This window comes from Dasypus novemcinctus, chromosome 9 (genome assembly GCF_030445035.2).
Source record: "Dasypus novemcinctus isolate mDasNov1 chromosome 9, mDasNov1.1.hap2, whole genome shotgun sequence".
Taxonomy (NCBI): Eukaryota; Metazoa; Chordata; class Mammalia; order Cingulata; family Dasypodidae; genus Dasypus; species Dasypus novemcinctus.
In genome coordinates, this window is record NC_080681.1 from 77,500,916 (window position 1) to 77,519,666 (window position 18,751).

The 18,751-nt window shown below is 47.6% G+C and overlaps 1 protein-coding gene and 1 non-coding gene across 2 annotated transcripts in view; both read left to right on the forward strand.

Moving 5' to 3' along the window:
- The first annotated feature begins 2,039 nt into the window (after positions 1–2,039).
- Positions 2,040–18,751, forward strand: part of FAM151A (family with sequence similarity 151 member A) — a 29,008-nt gene continuing 12,296 nt past the window's right edge. The window contains exons 1-2 of the mRNA XM_058303526.1: positions 2,040–2,304; positions 3,297–3,443. Coding sequence (XP_058159509.1) covers positions 2,202–2,304; positions 3,297–3,443 — 250 coding nt within the window. The 5' untranslated portion in view covers positions 2,040–2,201. The remainder of the gene's footprint in view (positions 2,305–3,296; positions 3,444–18,751) is intronic.
- LOC111761890 (U6 spliceosomal RNA) lies at positions 15,095–15,202 on the forward strand. The gene has a single exon (XR_002795130.2). It is a non-coding gene; the product is annotated as a U6 spliceosomal RNA (small nuclear RNA).

The window sequence follows — 18,751 nt, forward strand, 5'->3', positions numbered from 1 at the left end:
GGGATATTAGATGGGATTGTAGGTGGAAGGCTCTGGGTTCTGGGCTTCTAGGTTCTTGGCTTATGTAGCATAAAAGAGTTTAAGGGCACGCCATACAGTAGCAAGGGAGTTAAAGGGTTTATCAAGAAACAAGAAAACTAGGAAGGACAGAGTCTGAGACACAGATGTGGGTGTGCTGCTGGGTGAGATGTGCACTGGGAGCCCAAGGTTAAGCCTTTTAAATCTTTCCTCCTCCCTGGTCCTAATGTTGGGGAGGGGCCTCAGCCGTTTGCTGCTCTGACTGGCTGACTGACTTCCCCACCTGTTAGCTCTCAGGGGCCCAATGAGGAGGCCTGTTTGGGGTTAGCCAGGGCTTCTCCTTGACCCCAGAAAGAGGTCCAAGTGGGACCTCGTGGCCGGGGTCTCATGGCATCTTTCCCGCACCTTCCCCTCAGAAGGTTTCCAAGCGGGCATGTGGTCTGCGGGTCTCCAGCTGTGGCCCAGCTCTTCCCTTCCCTGTCCTACCCTGCCTCAGGGTCCTCTGAATTCAGAGGCCTGACTAGCTTGCAGCCCATTGCTCTGGTATCCCGGGGCCCGTGGAATCCTGCCAAGGCCTTGGCCGGCCAGCCACCTTCCAGAGCCTCCCCTGTCCTACAGCCTCTGACTCACTACCCACCCCCTCGCTGTATTGCCTCACTTCCTCCCTCCCAGCACCACAAGCTCACAACTCACTGTGCCCACCCACTCGCAGTGGAAGTGGGGTCTCTCCTGCCCGGACAACACCCCTACCCAGGCCCAGGGTCCCCCCCACTCTGATCCTCATTCCATCCCCTCTCCCCTCCTGCGGCCTCAGCCTCTCCTCACCTCTACACAAGCTCTACTCTGGCTCCCCTTTTCACCCCCGCCCTCCCCACTGGTCCACGCCATCCTCGCCAGGGGCACTGTGGCTCTTCTTCGGTAAATCCAGCCGCGCCTTTCTAACTTTATCAGACTCCATCTCCAGCCACAGGTCACCAAACGTTTCTTCTTGACGTGACCCTTCCTTTGGCACAGCACCGCCTCCAACCTTTCTGTCTGTCTCACTCTCTTTACAGGTTCTTTTTCTTCCACCTGCCCCTCAATGTCAGTGGTCCCAAGGGGCCTGTCTCAACCCCTTCCCTCTTTGGCCTGTACAGGAAATGATGCTCACTGCACCGCTGGCCTTGACCTCACCCCTGGGCACCCGGCCTCTACGTCCAGTTCCCTCCTGGGCAGCTGCTCGGGGATGAGCCCAGCCCCCACGCCTCAAGTTGGCCGGAACCAAGCTCCCTCCTGACCTGCGCGTCCACCTCCCAGCTCCCCTCCATCTGCCCTCCTGGGCCCCAGCGAAACACTTTCGCACGCACTCCCCAATCATCTGGCACCAAGTACTCTGCTGGATTTTCCTGCCAACCTCTGTGAGCCAAAGTCCCTGTGCCCATTATAGGTGATTGTTGGACTCAGTTAAACACTAAGGTCCTGGAAAAGAGACAGTCTGCAGCCTCCTCCCGGTACTGGAGCCCCAGGACATCCTCTGCTGGAGATGGTGACTCAGCCCCTTCCCTCCTGGACTCACTGCCCTGGGAGTGGCAGATCAGCTTCAATCTTAGGGAGATAATCTATCTGCCGCAGCCTTGGAAGGAAGGAAAATCCATGCCCCTTAGGCAGATGCAACCTGTCCTTGTCACCAACTCCCTGGGGTGAGGCAGAAAGTCCTAGGGTTAGAAGAGCAGAGGACAGTAGAGCTCATCCCTTCAATCCTTTGTTGTTACCTCTTAGGAAAAATGAGGCCCGGAGGGGATCTATTTGTTCAAGGTTTCCAGCAAAGAGCCCCAGAAATGGGGCTAAGATCCCCAACCCCCTGATTCAGGCTCGGGCAAGTAGGGGCGGGGCTGGGGGCTCAGTCCAGCCTGCTCATCCTCAGCTGCTTCTCACTGTGCTCAAAGGTCATTTTGGGGGTTGGCAGGATTTTCTGCCTGACCTGTTCAGAACCTGGGAGGCTGAGGGGAGGAGGGGTGGGCGGGGAGGAGGGGCCGCAGGCGCACGCTCCACCCCTGGGACTCCAGATGCTGCTGGAGCTGGCCGGGCTCAGAGAACTGGGTGCTGCTGGGGGCTCCTGTCTCCACCTGATCCCAGCTGCAGGGATTCCCAGGGGACCCCGGGCCCTGAGGCGTTGAGGCAGGCGTTCCCCAGAGAGGATCACCATGGCCTGCACCAAGTGGACGCTTGTGGGCTGCAGCAGCGTGGCCCTGGTGCTGGCCGTCGGGATGCTTCTGGCCTTCACCCTACAGCCGCACACCCAGCCAGGTACGGGCCTCCCCTGCAGCCCACCCTCCGGCTCCCCCAGGGCTCAGTCCTTTTCCCCACCTAGACCTGTTCCCATCCCCTAGACTTTTGCCTCTCCCCATCCCCCAATCCTACCATCCCCAGCAGAGGGTCCCCTTGACTCTCTTTCCCCCTCCTCCTTCTTCATTTGCCTGAAGCCCACCAAATCTCCCAGGCCCTTGGGCAGACATTCCATCTTGGGGACCATGTGGGTATCTCAAACTCAGCAGACCAGGAGCTGAACTCACCCCCTTCCCCGACACCTGCTCCCCCTGCACTCACTGGAACCCAGCAGCCATCCTCTGTCTCTTCATGCCTCCTTCCTGGACCACCCAGGCCCCGGAGCCAGGAGGGCTGAGCCTCCGTCTTCCTTTCCCTCCCAATCCTCCCAACCCCTTCCTCTCTATCCCCAGTGGCTCTGTCCTGTCGGCCCCCCTCCCCTCGGGGTCTCCTCCCGGACCCCTGCCACGGCTCGCTGTCTCCCCTTTGAGCTCTCTGCCTCCAGCCCATGTTCTTGCTCAGCAGCCAGTGAGATGGCTCTAAACACAAACCTTGTTTGTTGCCCTGGCACACAGCCCACGCTCCTTTGTCGGTGTTCAAGGCCATTTATAATCTGATCACAATCCTTGTTTCCAACCTTGCCCGGTTCCGTTTCTCTCCAGTCTCTTAAGTTACCAAGTCTTTGCTTATGCTGTTCTCTCTGAAATAAGCGACTCTTCCTTTCCTGTCAAATGTACACCCAGAACCCCTCACCTGCTCCTTTTGCTGTGAGCTCCGCCCCCTTCCTGATTCGGGTCCATTCAGTAGCCACCTAGTTCCCTGTCTGGCAGCCTTGATGGCTCCGGGACTCCCCGTCTCTCTGTTAGGTCCCCTGCTGGCCCAGAGGGTCAGTGGAAGAACAGACGGAATGGGGGGGGGGGCTCTTGAGCTGGAATGGGGACTGATGCTAACAGCCCCCTCGGCATTCATTCCAGGCTGTGAGCAGGAGGCGGCCTGCAGCCCTGATGTAGAAATGCTGGACTACTTGCTGAGCACGGGCCAGATCAGCAGCCGGGACGGCCTGCTGGTCACCTGGTACCATGGCGCCAACAGCCGGAAGCAAATGGAGGCTGCCCTGAGCAGTGAGTCCAGAGCTGCGACCAGGGGTGGCGGTGGGGGTGGAGGAGGGAGAGGGAGAGGGGCTACCTATGGGTGGTGCCATGAGGGGTGATTTACAGTCGTTTCTTATGCTCCACCTAAGAAAATGCAGGCTCAGGCGGTTGAAGTGCCGGCTCTTCTGAATAAGCTCTAAGCCCAGGATTTGAACCAAGAGGTCCGATTCCAGTCACGGCAGTACTGCCTTCCCTTGTGGCTACCCCTCTCAGGACCTGTTAGATGACAGCTGTCCCAGCTAAGGAGACCTTTGGTCTCAAAGCCTAAGGAAGTCAACATATCCGAGTTTGAGGCCTAGCATTACCAAAAATTAGTTGTGAAAATCATAACTCCTGTGACCCCAGATTCAAAATATTATGGGAGTTGGTCAGTAAGTGGTCACCGTGTTGGACAAACTGCTCACATGACATGTGGGTGCACTGTGATTGCCTGCAACCCATTTCACAGGGACTATTTTTAAAATCAATTTCATTGATATGTGTTCATAAAGCATACAAGCCATCCAAAGTGTACAATCAATGGTATTTGGTATAATTACATAGTTGTGCATTCATCACTTTGATCATTATTAGAGCATTTTCATTATTCCAGTAATAATAATGATAAAAACCAAAAGACAGGCAAACAAAAAAACTCTACACCTTAGTAATCACCTCTCAATCTCTATGCTTCCCCTGCCGTACATAGCTGCTATTTGTTTCTGTCTAATTTATTGTATTTATATTTCGTGTAGATGGAGTCAAACAATATATAGCACCATTTGTCTAGTTTTCTTTCACTCTGTATATTTCCTTTTTTTTTTACCTTTAATGGAAGATTATTAATATATTACTATACATTTTGTTTATATTTTTCCTGATATTAACTTCTTGTAACATTAACATACATCTGTTCAGTTTCAAAGAATGACAGTCTTATTTATGCATTATTACCCATACTCATATGTCACATGACGTTTCACTATGCTATACAATCCCATGATACATTTTTAAACTTTCCTTCTAGTAATATACATGACCCTAGACTTTCTCTTTCAACCACTGTCATACCCCATATATTAGCACTGCTGGGTAAACAGTTTGATGTGCTTTCCTCATTTCTGTTCGTTTCCAAACATTCACAAACAACGTTTTTACCAATTCTGCCCAGGTTAACCCCTAGCTTTCCATTCTCTAACCTCATTCTGTTTTCTGGTGACCTGTATTCTAGTTATTAACTCCATGAGTTTACACAATGTATTTAGTTCATAATAGCACAATCATACAGTATTTGTCCTTTTGTGTCTGGCTTGCTTCACTCAAAATAATGTCCTCCAGTTTCATCCATGTTGTCACATGCTTCATGACTTCATTTCTTCTTAGAGTTGTATAATATTCCATCATTAGCATGCACAACAGTTTGTTTATCCATTAATTGGTTGATGGACATCTGGGTTGTTTCCATCTTTTGGCAACTGTGAATAACACCGCTATAAATATTAGTGTGCAGATGTCTGTTCATGTCACTGCTCTCAGTTACTCTGGGTATATATCCAGTAATGGTATTACGGGGTCACATGGCAAATCTGTATTCAAGTTCCTTAGAAACTGCCAAACAGTCCTCCACAGTGGCTGTACCATTCTACATCCCCACCAACAGTGAATAAGTGTTCCTATCTCTCCACATCCTCTCCAACACTTGTAGTTTTCCAGCTTTTTAATAGTGGGCATATTCTAATAGGTGTGAAATGATAGCTCATTGTAGTTTAGTTTGTATTTCCCTAATCGCTAGTGATATTGAACATTTTTTCATGTGTATGGGGTTTTTTGTTTGTTTTTGTTTGTTTGTTTTTGCAGGGAGGGGGATTGTTTTGGAGGTACCCGGGCAGGGATTGAAATTCTGGGACCTCATATGTGGGAATCCAGTACTCAACCACTCAGCTACACCGGCTCCCCTGCCCATTTTTTAATCTGGTCATTTGTCTTCTTATTATTGAGTAGGAGCATCTCTTTATATACCATGGATATTAAACCCTTATTGAATAATATGTGAGTTCTAAATATTTTCTCCCATTGAGTCAGCTGCCTTTTACCCTTTTGACAAAGTCCTTTAAAGTGAAAAACTGATTTTGAGGAGGTTCCATTTTTCTATTTTTTCTTTTGTTGCACATGCTTTGGATGTAAGGTCCAAGAAACCACCACCTACCACAAGATCTTTAAGATGTTTCCCTACCTTTTCTTCCAGTAATTTTATGGTCCTAGCTTTTATATTTAGGTCTTTGATCCATTTTCAGATGATTCCTGTATAGGGATTGAGATAGGGGTCCTCTTTTAGTCTTTTGGTTATAGATATCCAGTTCTCCCAGCACCATTTGTTGAAAAGACTGTTTTGTTCCATTAACATGAACGGAAGGTTTGTCAGAGGAGGATATCAAGGTGATGGTCTATTTCAGAACACTCAGGTCTATTCCACTGATCAATGTGTCTATCATTATGTCAATACCATGCTGTTTTGACCACTGCAGCTTTGTAATATGTTTAAAGGTCAGGCAGTGAGAGTCCTCCCACATCACTCTTCCTTTTTTAGAATGTTTTTGGATATTTGGGTCCCGTTTTCCTTCCAAATAAATTTGGTAATTGTCTTTTCTATTTCTGTAAAGCATGGTGTTAGAATTTTTATTGTTATTGCTTTGAATCTATAAAGCAATTTGGGTTCACGATATCTAGTCTTCCAATCCATGAACGCAGAATGTCTTTCTGTTTGTTTAAGTCTTTGATTTCTTTTAGCAGTATTTTGTAGTTTTTTTAGTAGAAGTCCTTATACATCTTTGGTTAAATTGATTTCTAGGTATTTGAGTCTTTTTGTTGTTACTGTAAGTGGAATTTTTTCCCTGAGTTCCTCCTCCAATTGTTCAATTTTAGTGTTTTAGAAACATTACTGATTTTTGCATGTAAAGGTTATATCCTGCCACTCTGCTGAACTCATTTATTAGCTCAAGTATATTTATCATATACATTTGAGAATTTTCTTAAAATAGGATCATGTCATCTGCAAATAGTGAGTTTTAATTCCTCTTTTCCTATTTGTATGTCATTTTTTTTCTTGTCTAATTGCTGTAGCTAGAACTTGTAGCACAGTGGTGACAGTGGGCATACCATGAATAAATCCCATTTGGTCATGATGTGTAAGTCTTTTAATATGCTGCTGGATTCTATTTACAAGTATTTTGTTGAGAATTTTTGCATCTATGTTCATTAGAGAGATTGGTCTGTAATTTTCTTTTCTTATAGTATCTTTATCTGGCTTTGGTATTAGGGTGATGTTGGCTTCATTAAATATGTTGCGTAATTTTCCCTCCTCTTCATTTTTTGGGAAGAGTTTAAACAGGGTTGGTGTTAATACTTCTCAAAATGCTTGGTAGAATTCATCTTTGAAACCATCTGGTCCTGGACTTTTCTGTTTTGGGAGATTTTTGATGACTGATTCAATCTCTTTAAATGTGATTGGTTTGTTGAGTTCTTGTATTTCTTATACAGTCAATTTAGGCTGTTGTTGTGTTTCCAGGAATTTGTTCACTGCAACCCCAACCAGAACAATGTGAGAGAGGATCCTGCCTCAGGGCTATTCAGAGTCTCACAAATCGAACTTTCTCAGAGGCTATTCTCCAACCTTTGCTGGTAGACCCCTCCCTTTTCCCTGGTGGGAAATAATGCCCCTCCCCTCTGGGTCCTCAACAACCATCCCTGTCAGTAGGGAGGGTGTTATGAGGGTTGGGTCTCTTTAGTCCTGTGGCCTCCTGGAGCAAACAATGCTGCAGCCCCACAGGGCCTGGAAGGGCTCAAGGAACAGCCGACCAAATTTGTTGGCCAAACACTGAGTCAGCCTTAGACTGCATCCCTCTTTCTCCCCTCTCCTGGGGAGATGGAACCCTGCGGGCTGCTTTGTCCACAGCCACCACCAGAGGCTGGAGAATTCAAAACTTTCTGCTCCAGGGGTAGGGGGATGGGCACCAGCAGCTGCAGCTGCAGCTGCAGGAGTTTTCCCATCTAGGTTCTTTTCCTTTGTCCCTCTATCTTATAGGTGGTGTCCAACCTTCCCCTGGTGTCTACCCTAGAACTTTTTTTTCTTTTAGCCTGTCCGCTAGCAATTTTGGGGGGAGAGAAGTGAGTCCTGTGTCTCTCTAATCCTCCGTCTTCTTGGAAGTCCATGGGTACTATTTTAAAGAAGAGAAACTGAGGCTCAGAAAAATTAGTTTACTTACCGAAGGTGATACTATGCAAGAGTGGTTAAGCTAAGGCAGGAACCCAGGTCCATGCTCAGACTCACTACATTCTACTCCACCCCCAGCTACACAGGGGAGGCAATCTTGATTTCAGGACTGTTATGAAGTTCAAATAGATAATATTTGTGAAAGTTCTTGTCAACCCTAGAGCAGTAACTATAAAAGATGAAGGGAATGGTCCTCAAATGTGTGCATGCATCCAAAAGACAGAGACTGCTGAGTTTCTGATTCGGTGTGTCTGGGGTGGGGTCTGAGCATCTGCATTTCTAACCAGTTCCCAGGTGGAGCTAATGCTGCTGGTCCTGGGGCCATACCTTGAGAACCGCTGCTCCAGCACAAGGCCCTCAATTTCACATGAGGAAACTGGAGCCCAGACTAGGGAGATGTTTTGTCCAAGGTCACCCAGTAGGTCCGAGGCAGAGCAAGGGCTCCAACTCTGATGCCTGCAGGTTCACAGCTCCAGAGGGCCCAGGAGCAAGTGTCTGGGGAAGGTTTGCTGAATGAATGAATGGGTGGTTAGGGAGGACGTCCTGGAGGAGACCGGCTTGGTAGGCAGCAGAGGAAAAGCCATTACACACTAGGTGGGGCCAGTTTGCTGCTGCTTTGAGAAGTTCCTCTTGGGAAGTGGACGTGGCTTAACTGATAGAGCATCTGTCTACCATATGGAGGGTCCAGGGTTCGATCCCCAGGGCCTCCTGACCCATATGATAACCTGGCCCATGCACAGCGCTGCCACACGCAAGGAGCACCTGCTGTGCCATGCAGGGGTGCCCCACACGCAGGTAGTGCACCCTGCAAGGAGAGCCACCCCACGTGTAAAAAGCACAGCCCGCCCAGGAGGGGTGCTGCACACATGGAGAGCTGACACAGCAAGACAATGCAACAAAAAAGAGACACAGTTTCCCAGTCCCTCCAGATAATGTAAGTGGATGCAGAAGCACACAAAGCGAATGGACACAGAGAGCAGACATGGGGGCGGGGGGCGGTGGAGAAGGGAAGAGAAATAAATAAAAAGATGTTCCTATTTGAGAGGCTGGTTGCCCACCTGGGTGATAAGGACCTTTCCCCTGAGGTGGGACCCTGGCCAGAGAAGGAAGCAGCTTATCTGGGGAGATAAGGCGTGAGGGAAGGCAGAGAAGACCTGCACCCCCATGCTCACCCCAGGACCAGCCCTGGAGCAGCAGAGGAGGGATTGGGATCCCATCAAGTCAGGCCTTGGTCAGGAAGGAAGTCCCGCCTCCAGCAGGCAGCTCCCAACATCTGGGAGCAAGAGAGTCACCCCTTAGCCCAGCTCCAGCAGACCAGAGAGGATCCAGGCCCAGCTTCCTCCCTGGGGGTCCTGCCAGGCCCCTGAGCAGGCGCCCTCCGGGAGGTAGGTGCCCCAAGGGGAGACAGTGAAGTCAGAAGAGCCGGGGCCAGAACGCGGGCCTGCGAAGCAGAGAACTGCGTTCAAATTTTACCTCCGCCTTTTTCCAGCGGGGTGATTGGAGCCAGCGATGTCTGTCCGCAGTTCAGTTTTCTCCTCTGTGAAATGTGGTTGATAATAACATTAAACGTACGGTAGTTGTATCATTTATCATCCAAACCAAGTCACTTCCGATGGTGAAGAAGTCACTATTAATAAGTATTCTGGGTCAGCAGGCTCACGGAGTCATTCAGTCACCCTATTTAAGTGAGATATCCATGGAAAAGTGGCCAGTGGTGGGTTTCCAGGCTCTGGGCTACAGCACAGAAAGGAATTTAAGGACACTCCGTATTAAGAAAGCAAATAAGGAGTTTATTGTAAAGCCAAAGAAAGAGAAAGTACACACCCAGACAGGGGTGCAGGCGTGCTCAAGGGGGAGACCGCGACTGCCGCCTTACTTAAGGCTGGCTCTCCCCGCCCCCTTCCTTCCTCCACGTAAATGAAGGCTTGTGAGTTACGACATTCTCGTGGGCTCTGAGTATGCAGAAGACAGATTGGAAACAGCATTGTCATTGGTTCTGAGTGTCTGCTGACCTGAGGGGTCAGGGAAGGGGATATGAACGGGCTTCCTGTTATCTATTATCTTCAGGTATTGAGTCTTGGGCAGTTGACTCCTCCCTTGTCAGGTGCAGGCAAAGATGGGTGCCCGCGAGCAGGAGTGTTACACAGAGCTGACTGTTTTCTCCTTATTGCCCTAGCATTTCCCTATGGCACTCTTTTTTCCCCAGGTCCCTGTGCTAGCTTGCCTCATAAACAACACTTGGTGAATGCCTAGCCAGGTATATTGTATCATTTCATTCTTGCAGATGAGGAAACTGAGGTGCAGAAAGGTCAAGTAAACCTGTCCCAGGACACACAGCTGGCAAGTGCTAAGGCTGGGACTGGCAGCCGATGGTTTCGGTCCTGGGGCACTCAGCCACTGTGCTCACCTGCCTGCACAGGTGAAGTCCTGGCGCAAGGAGGGGCTCAGGGACTGTGAGTCCCGGTGGAAAGCAGCACTCCTATCCTCCTGAGGACCTGGGCTCTGCTGGGGCTGCAGAACAGGATCCTTCCCTCAGCTCTTGTTCCTTCTCCATCCCCAGCCTCCACTCAGATTCAGCATCTGGAAGTCCAGTAACAACTTTTTTTTGAGGTACCAGGGCCAGGGATTGAACTCTGGACCTCATAGATGGGAAGCCGACACTAAGCCACATTGGCTCTCCTGCATTACTTTTTTTGTTTATTTGCTTTTGTTAGTATTTTATGTTTTTAGGAGGACTGGGGATCGAACCTGGGACCTTCCATGTGGAAAGCAGGTTCTCAGCACTTGAGCCACATCTGCTCCCAGTAGTAACAACTTTTAATGACAAAGGAGAAGACATCCAGGTGGCCATCACAGGGAGGCAGGTTAGACCCAGAATGCATTCCATCTGCTTTTTTTTTAAGATTTATTTTATTTATTTCTCTCCCCTTCTCCCTGCCCGCCCCCCTCCCCACTGCCATTGTCTGCTCTCTGTGTCCATTCACTGTGTGTTCTTCTGTGTCTGCTTGCATTCTCAGTGGCACTAGGAATCTGTGTCTCTTTTTGTTGCGCCATCTTGCTGCATCAGCTCTCTGTGTATGCGGCGCCACTCCTGGGTGGGCTGCACTTTTTTTGCGCCAGGCAGCTCAATGAGGGCACACTCCTTGCATGTGGGGCTCCCCTATGCGGGGGAAAACCCTGCGTGGCAGGGCACTCCTTGAGCACATCAGCACTGTGCGTGGGTGCTCACCACACAGGCCAGGAGGCCCTGGGTTTGAACCATGGACCTCCCATGTGGTAGGTGAACACTGTATCCATTGAACCATGTCCACTTCCCTCCATCTGCCTTAAGTCCGATTTGCTGAGCATTTATTTGCTGGTCCTCTGCTCTGCCTGGAGCTCAAGGATGTTTAGAAATGAGTAAAGCCTGACTCCTGGTTCCAGGAGCCCCCAGTGCCGTGGGAGAGGCAGCTTGTGCAAGTCAAGCCCTAGGACAAGGCAGCAGCGTTGGGGGAGTGTGTGGTAGGGCTCCTCGGGACTCAGACGCCTGGATTCCAGCCTGCTGTACTCCTGCCCCCCCACCTCCTCCAGACGGAGCTTGGCCCCATGAGATGGAGGGGCTCAGCCTCCACTCTCTTGAGTTACCCTCTATCTTCAAGGCTTCCCTCCCAGGCTCGATTTCTCAGGGCCTCACTGGGCCCAAACCCTTTCAACCCCTCTCTCCACATCTGTAACAAGAAAAGAGTTGTGTTCAGTCATAAAAACAAGGCTACATTAGTATTACCATAAGCATGGCTATTTCCAATAGGGAGCCCTGCCCAAACCAGCGCTACAAAGGAGAAACAAGTCTCTCAGCGAGAAGGTGATTAATTGCACATGCACAAGCAAGGAACTGGGGGAATCTTCCCAAACCAGTTCAAGGTGAGAAGGGCACTAGGGTTTTTATGGGGGAATAGGGGTTGAGGATCAAGTGAGGATCAAGTGAGGATCAAGTGCATGATGCATTCTGCTGTGTGGGTAATGACTCTGGAATTTTTTAATAGGGTCTCCTGAGGGGGGATGAGGGCAAATTTCTTTCTGTTTTTGAGGTATTGGGGATTAGACCCAGGACCTTGTATGTGGGAAGCCGGCACTCAACCACTGAGCCACATTAGCTCCCCTGAGTTCTTTTTTTGCATTTGTTTGCGTGTTGTTTATTTTTTTGTCTTTAGGAGGCACCAGGAACCAAACCTGGGACCTCCCGTGTGGGAGGCACATGGGAGGTGCTCAACTGCTGGAGCCACATCTGCTCCCTGGGCAAACTTCTTAATCCTGTGTTATCTCCTGTGTGCAAAACTCCTGTTCACAACCTTTTATCCCAAGGAAGTTACAAATTTCCTGGGCTACAAGTTACTCTTGGCACCATTCTGTGGTTTTGCTGAGATGGTATCTTATTCCCGACTTCTCTAAAGTAGAACTTGGAAGGTCTGGTACTTTTCCTTCTAGGAATTAAGAACATAAACTATAATCCATGCTGTGCAGCAGTGCTCCAAAATGTACTCATCAAATACAATGAATGTACCACACTAATGAAAGAAGTTGTCGATGTGGGAGGAGTAGGGGTGTGGGGAGTGGGGTATATGGGAACCCTTATATTTTTTAATGTAACATTTTGTATGATTTATGTATCTTTTTTTAAAAAAAAAAGATTTAAAAAAAGAACAAAGAGTAAACTACTAAGATTAGGTTAATAGAAAATCTGTTCAACTAGATCTGAGGAAGGATTTGAATTTTCTCAGAAATGCTTAAGAAATTTTTAATAATAAGCACATTTTCCAGCTATCGTTAGTAAAGCCCTCCATGGTTAATAAAGTGCTTTTATGTCCACGTCCTGCATTCACTGTCCCAGGAGGATCTTGTCCACCTTTCCAACGAGAAAAACAGCGAGTCAAGTACCAACCTTTCAAAGCAGCGTTTATAACATGAGGGTGAAATGGGAACAGCCTGGATGCCAGCCTCCTCCCCTCTCCCCACCCAACCCCAGGATTCCAAGGACCTGGGTTTCAGTCCCACGTCTGCTCATTTCCTGACTTCAGGCGAGCTCTTTCACCTTTCAGGGCCTCAGCTGATTGATCTTGATTTTTCTATTGTAAAGTCTTACCGACGTTCCTCATTCAACGGCCATTTATGAATTACCTCTTTAGGCCCGGTACCACCTCAGCCCTGGGAACTCAGTGAGAGACCGACCCATACCCTGACCTCATAGAGCTTATACTCGGAATCGCTGAGCGAGCAATTACACAGGGGCCGAGTGCTCGAAGGAGCAAAGGTAGCTCTGAAAGCGAGAAAAGAGGGACCAAACTTAGGGGGTGTTCAGGGATAACCAACCTGAGGAAGTCATGTTTTAAGCCAAGACTGAAGGATGAGCAGGAAGAGCCTAATAACACTGTTGAGGGAAGAGTGTTGCCAGGCAACAGCCACGTGTAAGGGCCCAGAGATGGGGAAGGCAGGACAAGTGAGAGCCTTGCTGCTCAAGGGTGTCCTGTGCCAGCAGCATCGGCCTCAACGGGGAGCTTGTTAGAAAGGCAGAATCTCGGGCTCCACCCGGGACTTACAGATCAGAACCAGCATTTTAACCCAGTCCCTGGCTGACCTGCATGTGCATTAAAATTTGAGAAGCTGGAGTGGCTGGAAACTAGAGAATGAGTGAGAGAGGACTGAAACGAGGTGGGTAAAATTGGCAGGGCCTCACTGTGTAGGACCCCAAACACATGCTAAGGAGTTTGGATTTGCTCCTCAGGGCAAGGGGTGTGTGTGTGTGTGTTTAACAGGAGATAACATGATCAGATCTGTGTTTTGAACCCTGCAGTGGTGTGTAAAGAATGGAATTGGAGGGGAGCAGGGCGAGAGATGAGAACAGTCAGGAGGCTGTGGGGTAAACCAGGAGACGAGGCCCCTTCTGTGATGTCACGTGAGCTGAAAGGGACCCTCCCTCCTCTACATTCCCTAAATGCCGAGTGCCCTCATGTAGCCTTCCAGGGTCAGCTTCCCACGAGAGGCTCTCGGCTCCCTACTAGACTGAACTCGAGGGCAGGGCTCAGGCAACATCCTCCTGCCTGGACTAAATGTATGAATTACAAAGATTAAAACGTAACAACATGCAGTGCTGGTCAGGGTGCAGGGAGATGGGCAGTCTCGTGCGCATTAGTGGAAACACGAATCAGAACAACTTTGCCGGGAAATAATTTGATTATATGGACTTTAAAAATGACCCCCAGAAATCCGGGAAGATAGTGAACTAGAAAGACATGGGATTCTCTTCTCTCCCAGAAAAAATAGCTGGAGGATAGGCAGAAATGACCTGGGAAAAAGTCTTCTAGGGTTTAGGACACCAGGGCAAGGCTGGACACCGCCAAGAAGAGAGAAGGGACAAAGGAAAAGAATCATGACAGCAAAACTGAGTTAAAAGCGGCAGCTGCTACTGCGAGCACCCCACACACACACACTATACACATTATTGAATACTCAGGCAACTGGGCCCGTGGCCCCAGAGATCCACCTCCCCAGAAAAGGGGAGAGAGAGGGACACAGCCTAAGGCTGACTAATTTGGTCTGCTGTGCCCCATGAGCCCTTCCAGGCCAGGTCGGGCAGTGCCACTGTTGGCCTTGGGACCAGCTCAGCCTTAATGAGAGCCAATCCTCTTGATCTCCCTCTCTACAAACCAGGACTAATGACTGAAGACAAGAGGGGAATGGGATTATTTCCTACCCTGGAAATAATTCCCTGCCAGGGAAGCTTGGAGAACTACCTCTGACAAAGTTTGAATTACAAGGCCCTTAGCCTCCAGGCAGGAAGCTCTGTCTGGTTGATTCAGTCTGTGTTGCAGCAAACACACTCGGACTAGGTATTGAACTGAAGGGGCTGCCAAAGCTCGCCATCTGCTGGCAGACCAAGGAAGTGCATGTGAGGAAATAAAAAGTAAATAAGTAAGGGAGGCTTTATCCAACTTTTAGAGCCCCTCTCCAAGGTCCTTGGAAGCAGGTCTGCAGCCCATTACTGTGGGGAGAGCGCAATTTTGAGCAACTAACAGGGACAATCCAAAAGACCCAGGCTGAACCAAGAATCAAAGAACAGCAGTAACACATAGTCTCCTGCCACTAAATCCCTACAAAAGAAAAATTAAGCATCTGAGTAACATCACCATTCTAATCACATCCTAGACAGCAGCAAAAAATTATGAGCCATACTAAGAAAGCGAATGAAATGGCCAAGATAAGGAACATATCAAAGCCCCAGAAGAGATGTGAGATTTAAGACAACTAATTAACTAGATGCACACAAATTTCCAAAATCAGGTTAATGAGTTGAAAGACAATATGGCTAAAGAGATAACTGACATCAAGAAGACACTGAGTGCTCAGTTTGGCAGCACATATACTAAAAATTGGAACGATACAGAGAAGATTAGCATGGCCCCTGTACAAGGATGACATGCAAACTCGTGAAGCATTCCATATTTTAACAGAGAGAGAAAAAAAATAAGACATTGAAAAAGAAAAACAAAAAGAAAAAAATGAAGAAAAAACGAAGACACTGAGTGACCACAAAGAGGAATTTGAAAATATGAATAGAAAAGTAACAGAGCTCATGAGAATGAAAGACACAATAGGTGAGTTCAAAACATACAACAGCAGACTCAAAGAGAAAGAAGAAAAATTAAGTGACACCAAAGAGAGAATAGCTGAAATTGAAGACAGAAAAGAATGGGAAAAATTGAGCAGGGGCTCAGGGAGTTGCATGACAACATATGTGTCACGGGAATTCCAGAAGGAGAAAAGAAGGGAAAAGGGGTAGAAAGAGTATTTGAGGAAATAGCTGAAAATTTCCCAACACTCATGAAAGAAATGATCTTACACATCCAAGAAGCACTGTGTACCCCAATCAGAGTAAATGTGAACAGACCTACTTCAAGACATGTATTACTCAGAATGTCACAAACATCAAAGAGAAAGAGAAAATGCTGAGAGCAGCAAGGGAGAAGCAAACCATCCCATACTAGGGACAACCAGTAAGACTTAAGGCAGATTTCTCATCAGAAACCATGGAGGCAAGAAGACAATGGTATGACACATTTAGGATACTGAAAGAGAAAAACTGTCAACCAGGAATTCTTTTTTTTTTAAGATTTATTTTATTTATTTCTCCCCCCCCCCCCAATTGTCTGCTCTCTGTGTTCATTTGCTGTGTGTTCTTCTGCGTCCACTTTCATTATCCTGCAGCACTGGAAAACTGCATCTCTGTTTTGTTGTGTCATCTTGCTGTGTCATCTCGCTTTGTGTGCGGCACCACTCCCGGGCAGGCTGCGCTTTTTTCACTGGGGCGGCTCTCCTTGTGGGGCGCACTTCTTGCACATGGGGCACCCCTATGCGGGGGTGTCCCTGCGTGGTACAGCACTCCTTGTGTGGCAGCACTGCACATGGGCCAGCTTACCACATGGGTCAAGAGGCCCTGGGGATCAAACCCTGGACCTCCTATATGGTAGACGGACACTCTATCAGTTGAGCCATGTCTGCTTCCCCAAGAATTCTTTATCCAGCAAAATTATCCTTTAAATATGAAGATGAGTATAAAATATTCACAAACAAACAGAAACTAAGAGTTCATAAAAAAGAAATTCACTTTTGCAGGAAATACTAAAGGAAAACTTTGGGCCTGAAAGAAAAAGACAGGAGAGAGGGGATTGAAGGAGAGTATAGAAGAAAGAACAGAAGAAAGGTTAACCAAAGAGTAAAAAGATAGACAAAAATAAGATACAACATATGAAAAGCAAAGAATAAAATGGTGAAAGTAAATAATGCATTTACAGTAATATCATTGGATGTGAATGGATTAAACTCCCCAATCAAAAGATATAGGCTGACAGAATTGATTAAAAAATATATATGAGTAATCCATATGCTGCTTATAAGAGATTCACCTTAGACCCAGGGATACAAATCAGCTAAAGTGAAAGGTTAGAAAAAAGTACTCCATGTGAATAGTAACCAAAAAAAGCAGGGGTAGCTATACTAATACTGGACAAAACAGACTTTAAATGCAAAAATGTTATAAGAAGGACATTAAAAGTGTCAATTCGCTAGTAAGATATAACAGTCATAAATATCTATGCCCCAAAATACATGAGGCAAACTCTGGCAAAACTAAAGGGAGAAATAGAGAGCTCTATGATAATCGTTGGAGACTTCAACACCCCACTCACATCATTAGATAGAACAATTAGACAGAAGATCAACAAGGAAACAGAACTTGAACAATGTGATAAACAAGATAGACCTAACAGATCTATACAGAACATTGTATCCAAACTCAGTGAGATATACATTCTTCTCAAGTGCCCATGAATCTTTCTCAGATGGACCACTTGTTAGGTTGCAACGCAGCTCTCAATAAATACAAAAAGATTGAAATTATACAAAGCACCTTCTCAGATCATAATGGAATGAAACTGGAAATCAATAGACAGGAAAGAGGTAAATTTGCAAATGTGTGGAGTTTAAACAACACACTCCTAAATAATCAGTGGGTCAAAGGAGAAATTACAAGTGAAATCAGTAAATATGTTGAGACAAATGAAAATGAGAACAGGGAAGCGGATTTGGCTCACCAGATAGAGCATCTGCCTACCACATGGGAGGCCCAGGGTTCAAACCCAGGGCCTCCTTACCCGTGTGGAGCTGGCCCACGTGCAGTGCTGATGCGCGCAAGGAGTGCCATGCCACGCAGGGGTGTCCCCCGTGTCAGGGAGCATCACGCACAAAGAGTGTGCCCCATAATAAGAGCCACCCAGCATGAAAAAAGTGCAGCCTGCCCAGAATGGCACCACACACAGAGAGAGCTGACACAGCAAGATGACACAACAAAAAGAGACACAGATTCCTGGTGCCACTGACAGGTATGCAAGCAGACACAGAACACAAAGTAAATGGACACAGAGAGCAGACAACTGGGGGAGGAGGGTGGGGAAGGGGAGAGAAATAAATAAATCTTTAAAAAAGAAAAAAAAGAAAATGAGAACAGAACTTACCAAAACTTGTGGGATACAGTGAAGACAGTCCCGAGAGGGAAATTTATAGCTCTAAATGTCTATATTAAAAAAGAAGACCCAAGTGCAACAGCAAAAATCAACAAGGAAGGATGATCCAATAATGAGCCCTTGATACTGATGACTGTGCTTAGGAGCCTGTGTGCCTGAAAAATGAATTAGGTCTAAAGCTGTACGGTGCCTAAGAGTTACCTCCTGAGAGCCTCCATGTTGCTCAAATGTGGCCACTCTCTAAGCCAAACTCAGTATGTAAATGCATTACCTTCCCCCCAACGTGGGACATGACTCCTGGGGATGAACCTCCCTAGCAAGGAAGGGATTACTACTAATCACTAACTGGGGAAGCAACTAGAAAGAGACCTCGAATAAAAGGGTCAACTCAGACCAGCAGAATATCTCAGCCTACATGTTGGATCAAGTGTTAAATACTGCTCTTTGACCTTGAATAAAAGGGGGAAATGGCAAAGACAAATGAGTTGATATGGCTAGGATTCTTCCAAAAAGAGTCAGGAGGTCATCAAAGGGGTTGCACTTATGCACACTTCAGCAGGACCCCAGAAAAAGCCAAAATAGATACAACCCTAGGTACTGGTTCTCCTGTAGGCTATGGAGATCCACAAGGTATATAATCATGGCAGATGGATTTGGAATTCTGTGCCATGTTAGAGGGCCTACTTTGGAATTTGTGCTCCTGAGTGGGATGGAGCTGGACTCAGATGTGTCTTTTCTACACGTCTCTTCTGTCACTTTTACTGAACCTGTGGTTGGCACTAGGGATGGTGCATATTCAGGGGACTTGAATCTCTGGACTGCCCATGTGCCAGCTGGGCCCTGAGCCTCAGCAGAGTGGCAACTCTTACTCTCTGGTTCATTGGACTTACCCAGGTCGGCTAACAGGAAGGAGAAGATGGTGGTTACCACACCAGGGAATCAAGAGTGCCAACAACTGTAAGCAGAGGAATTGCATC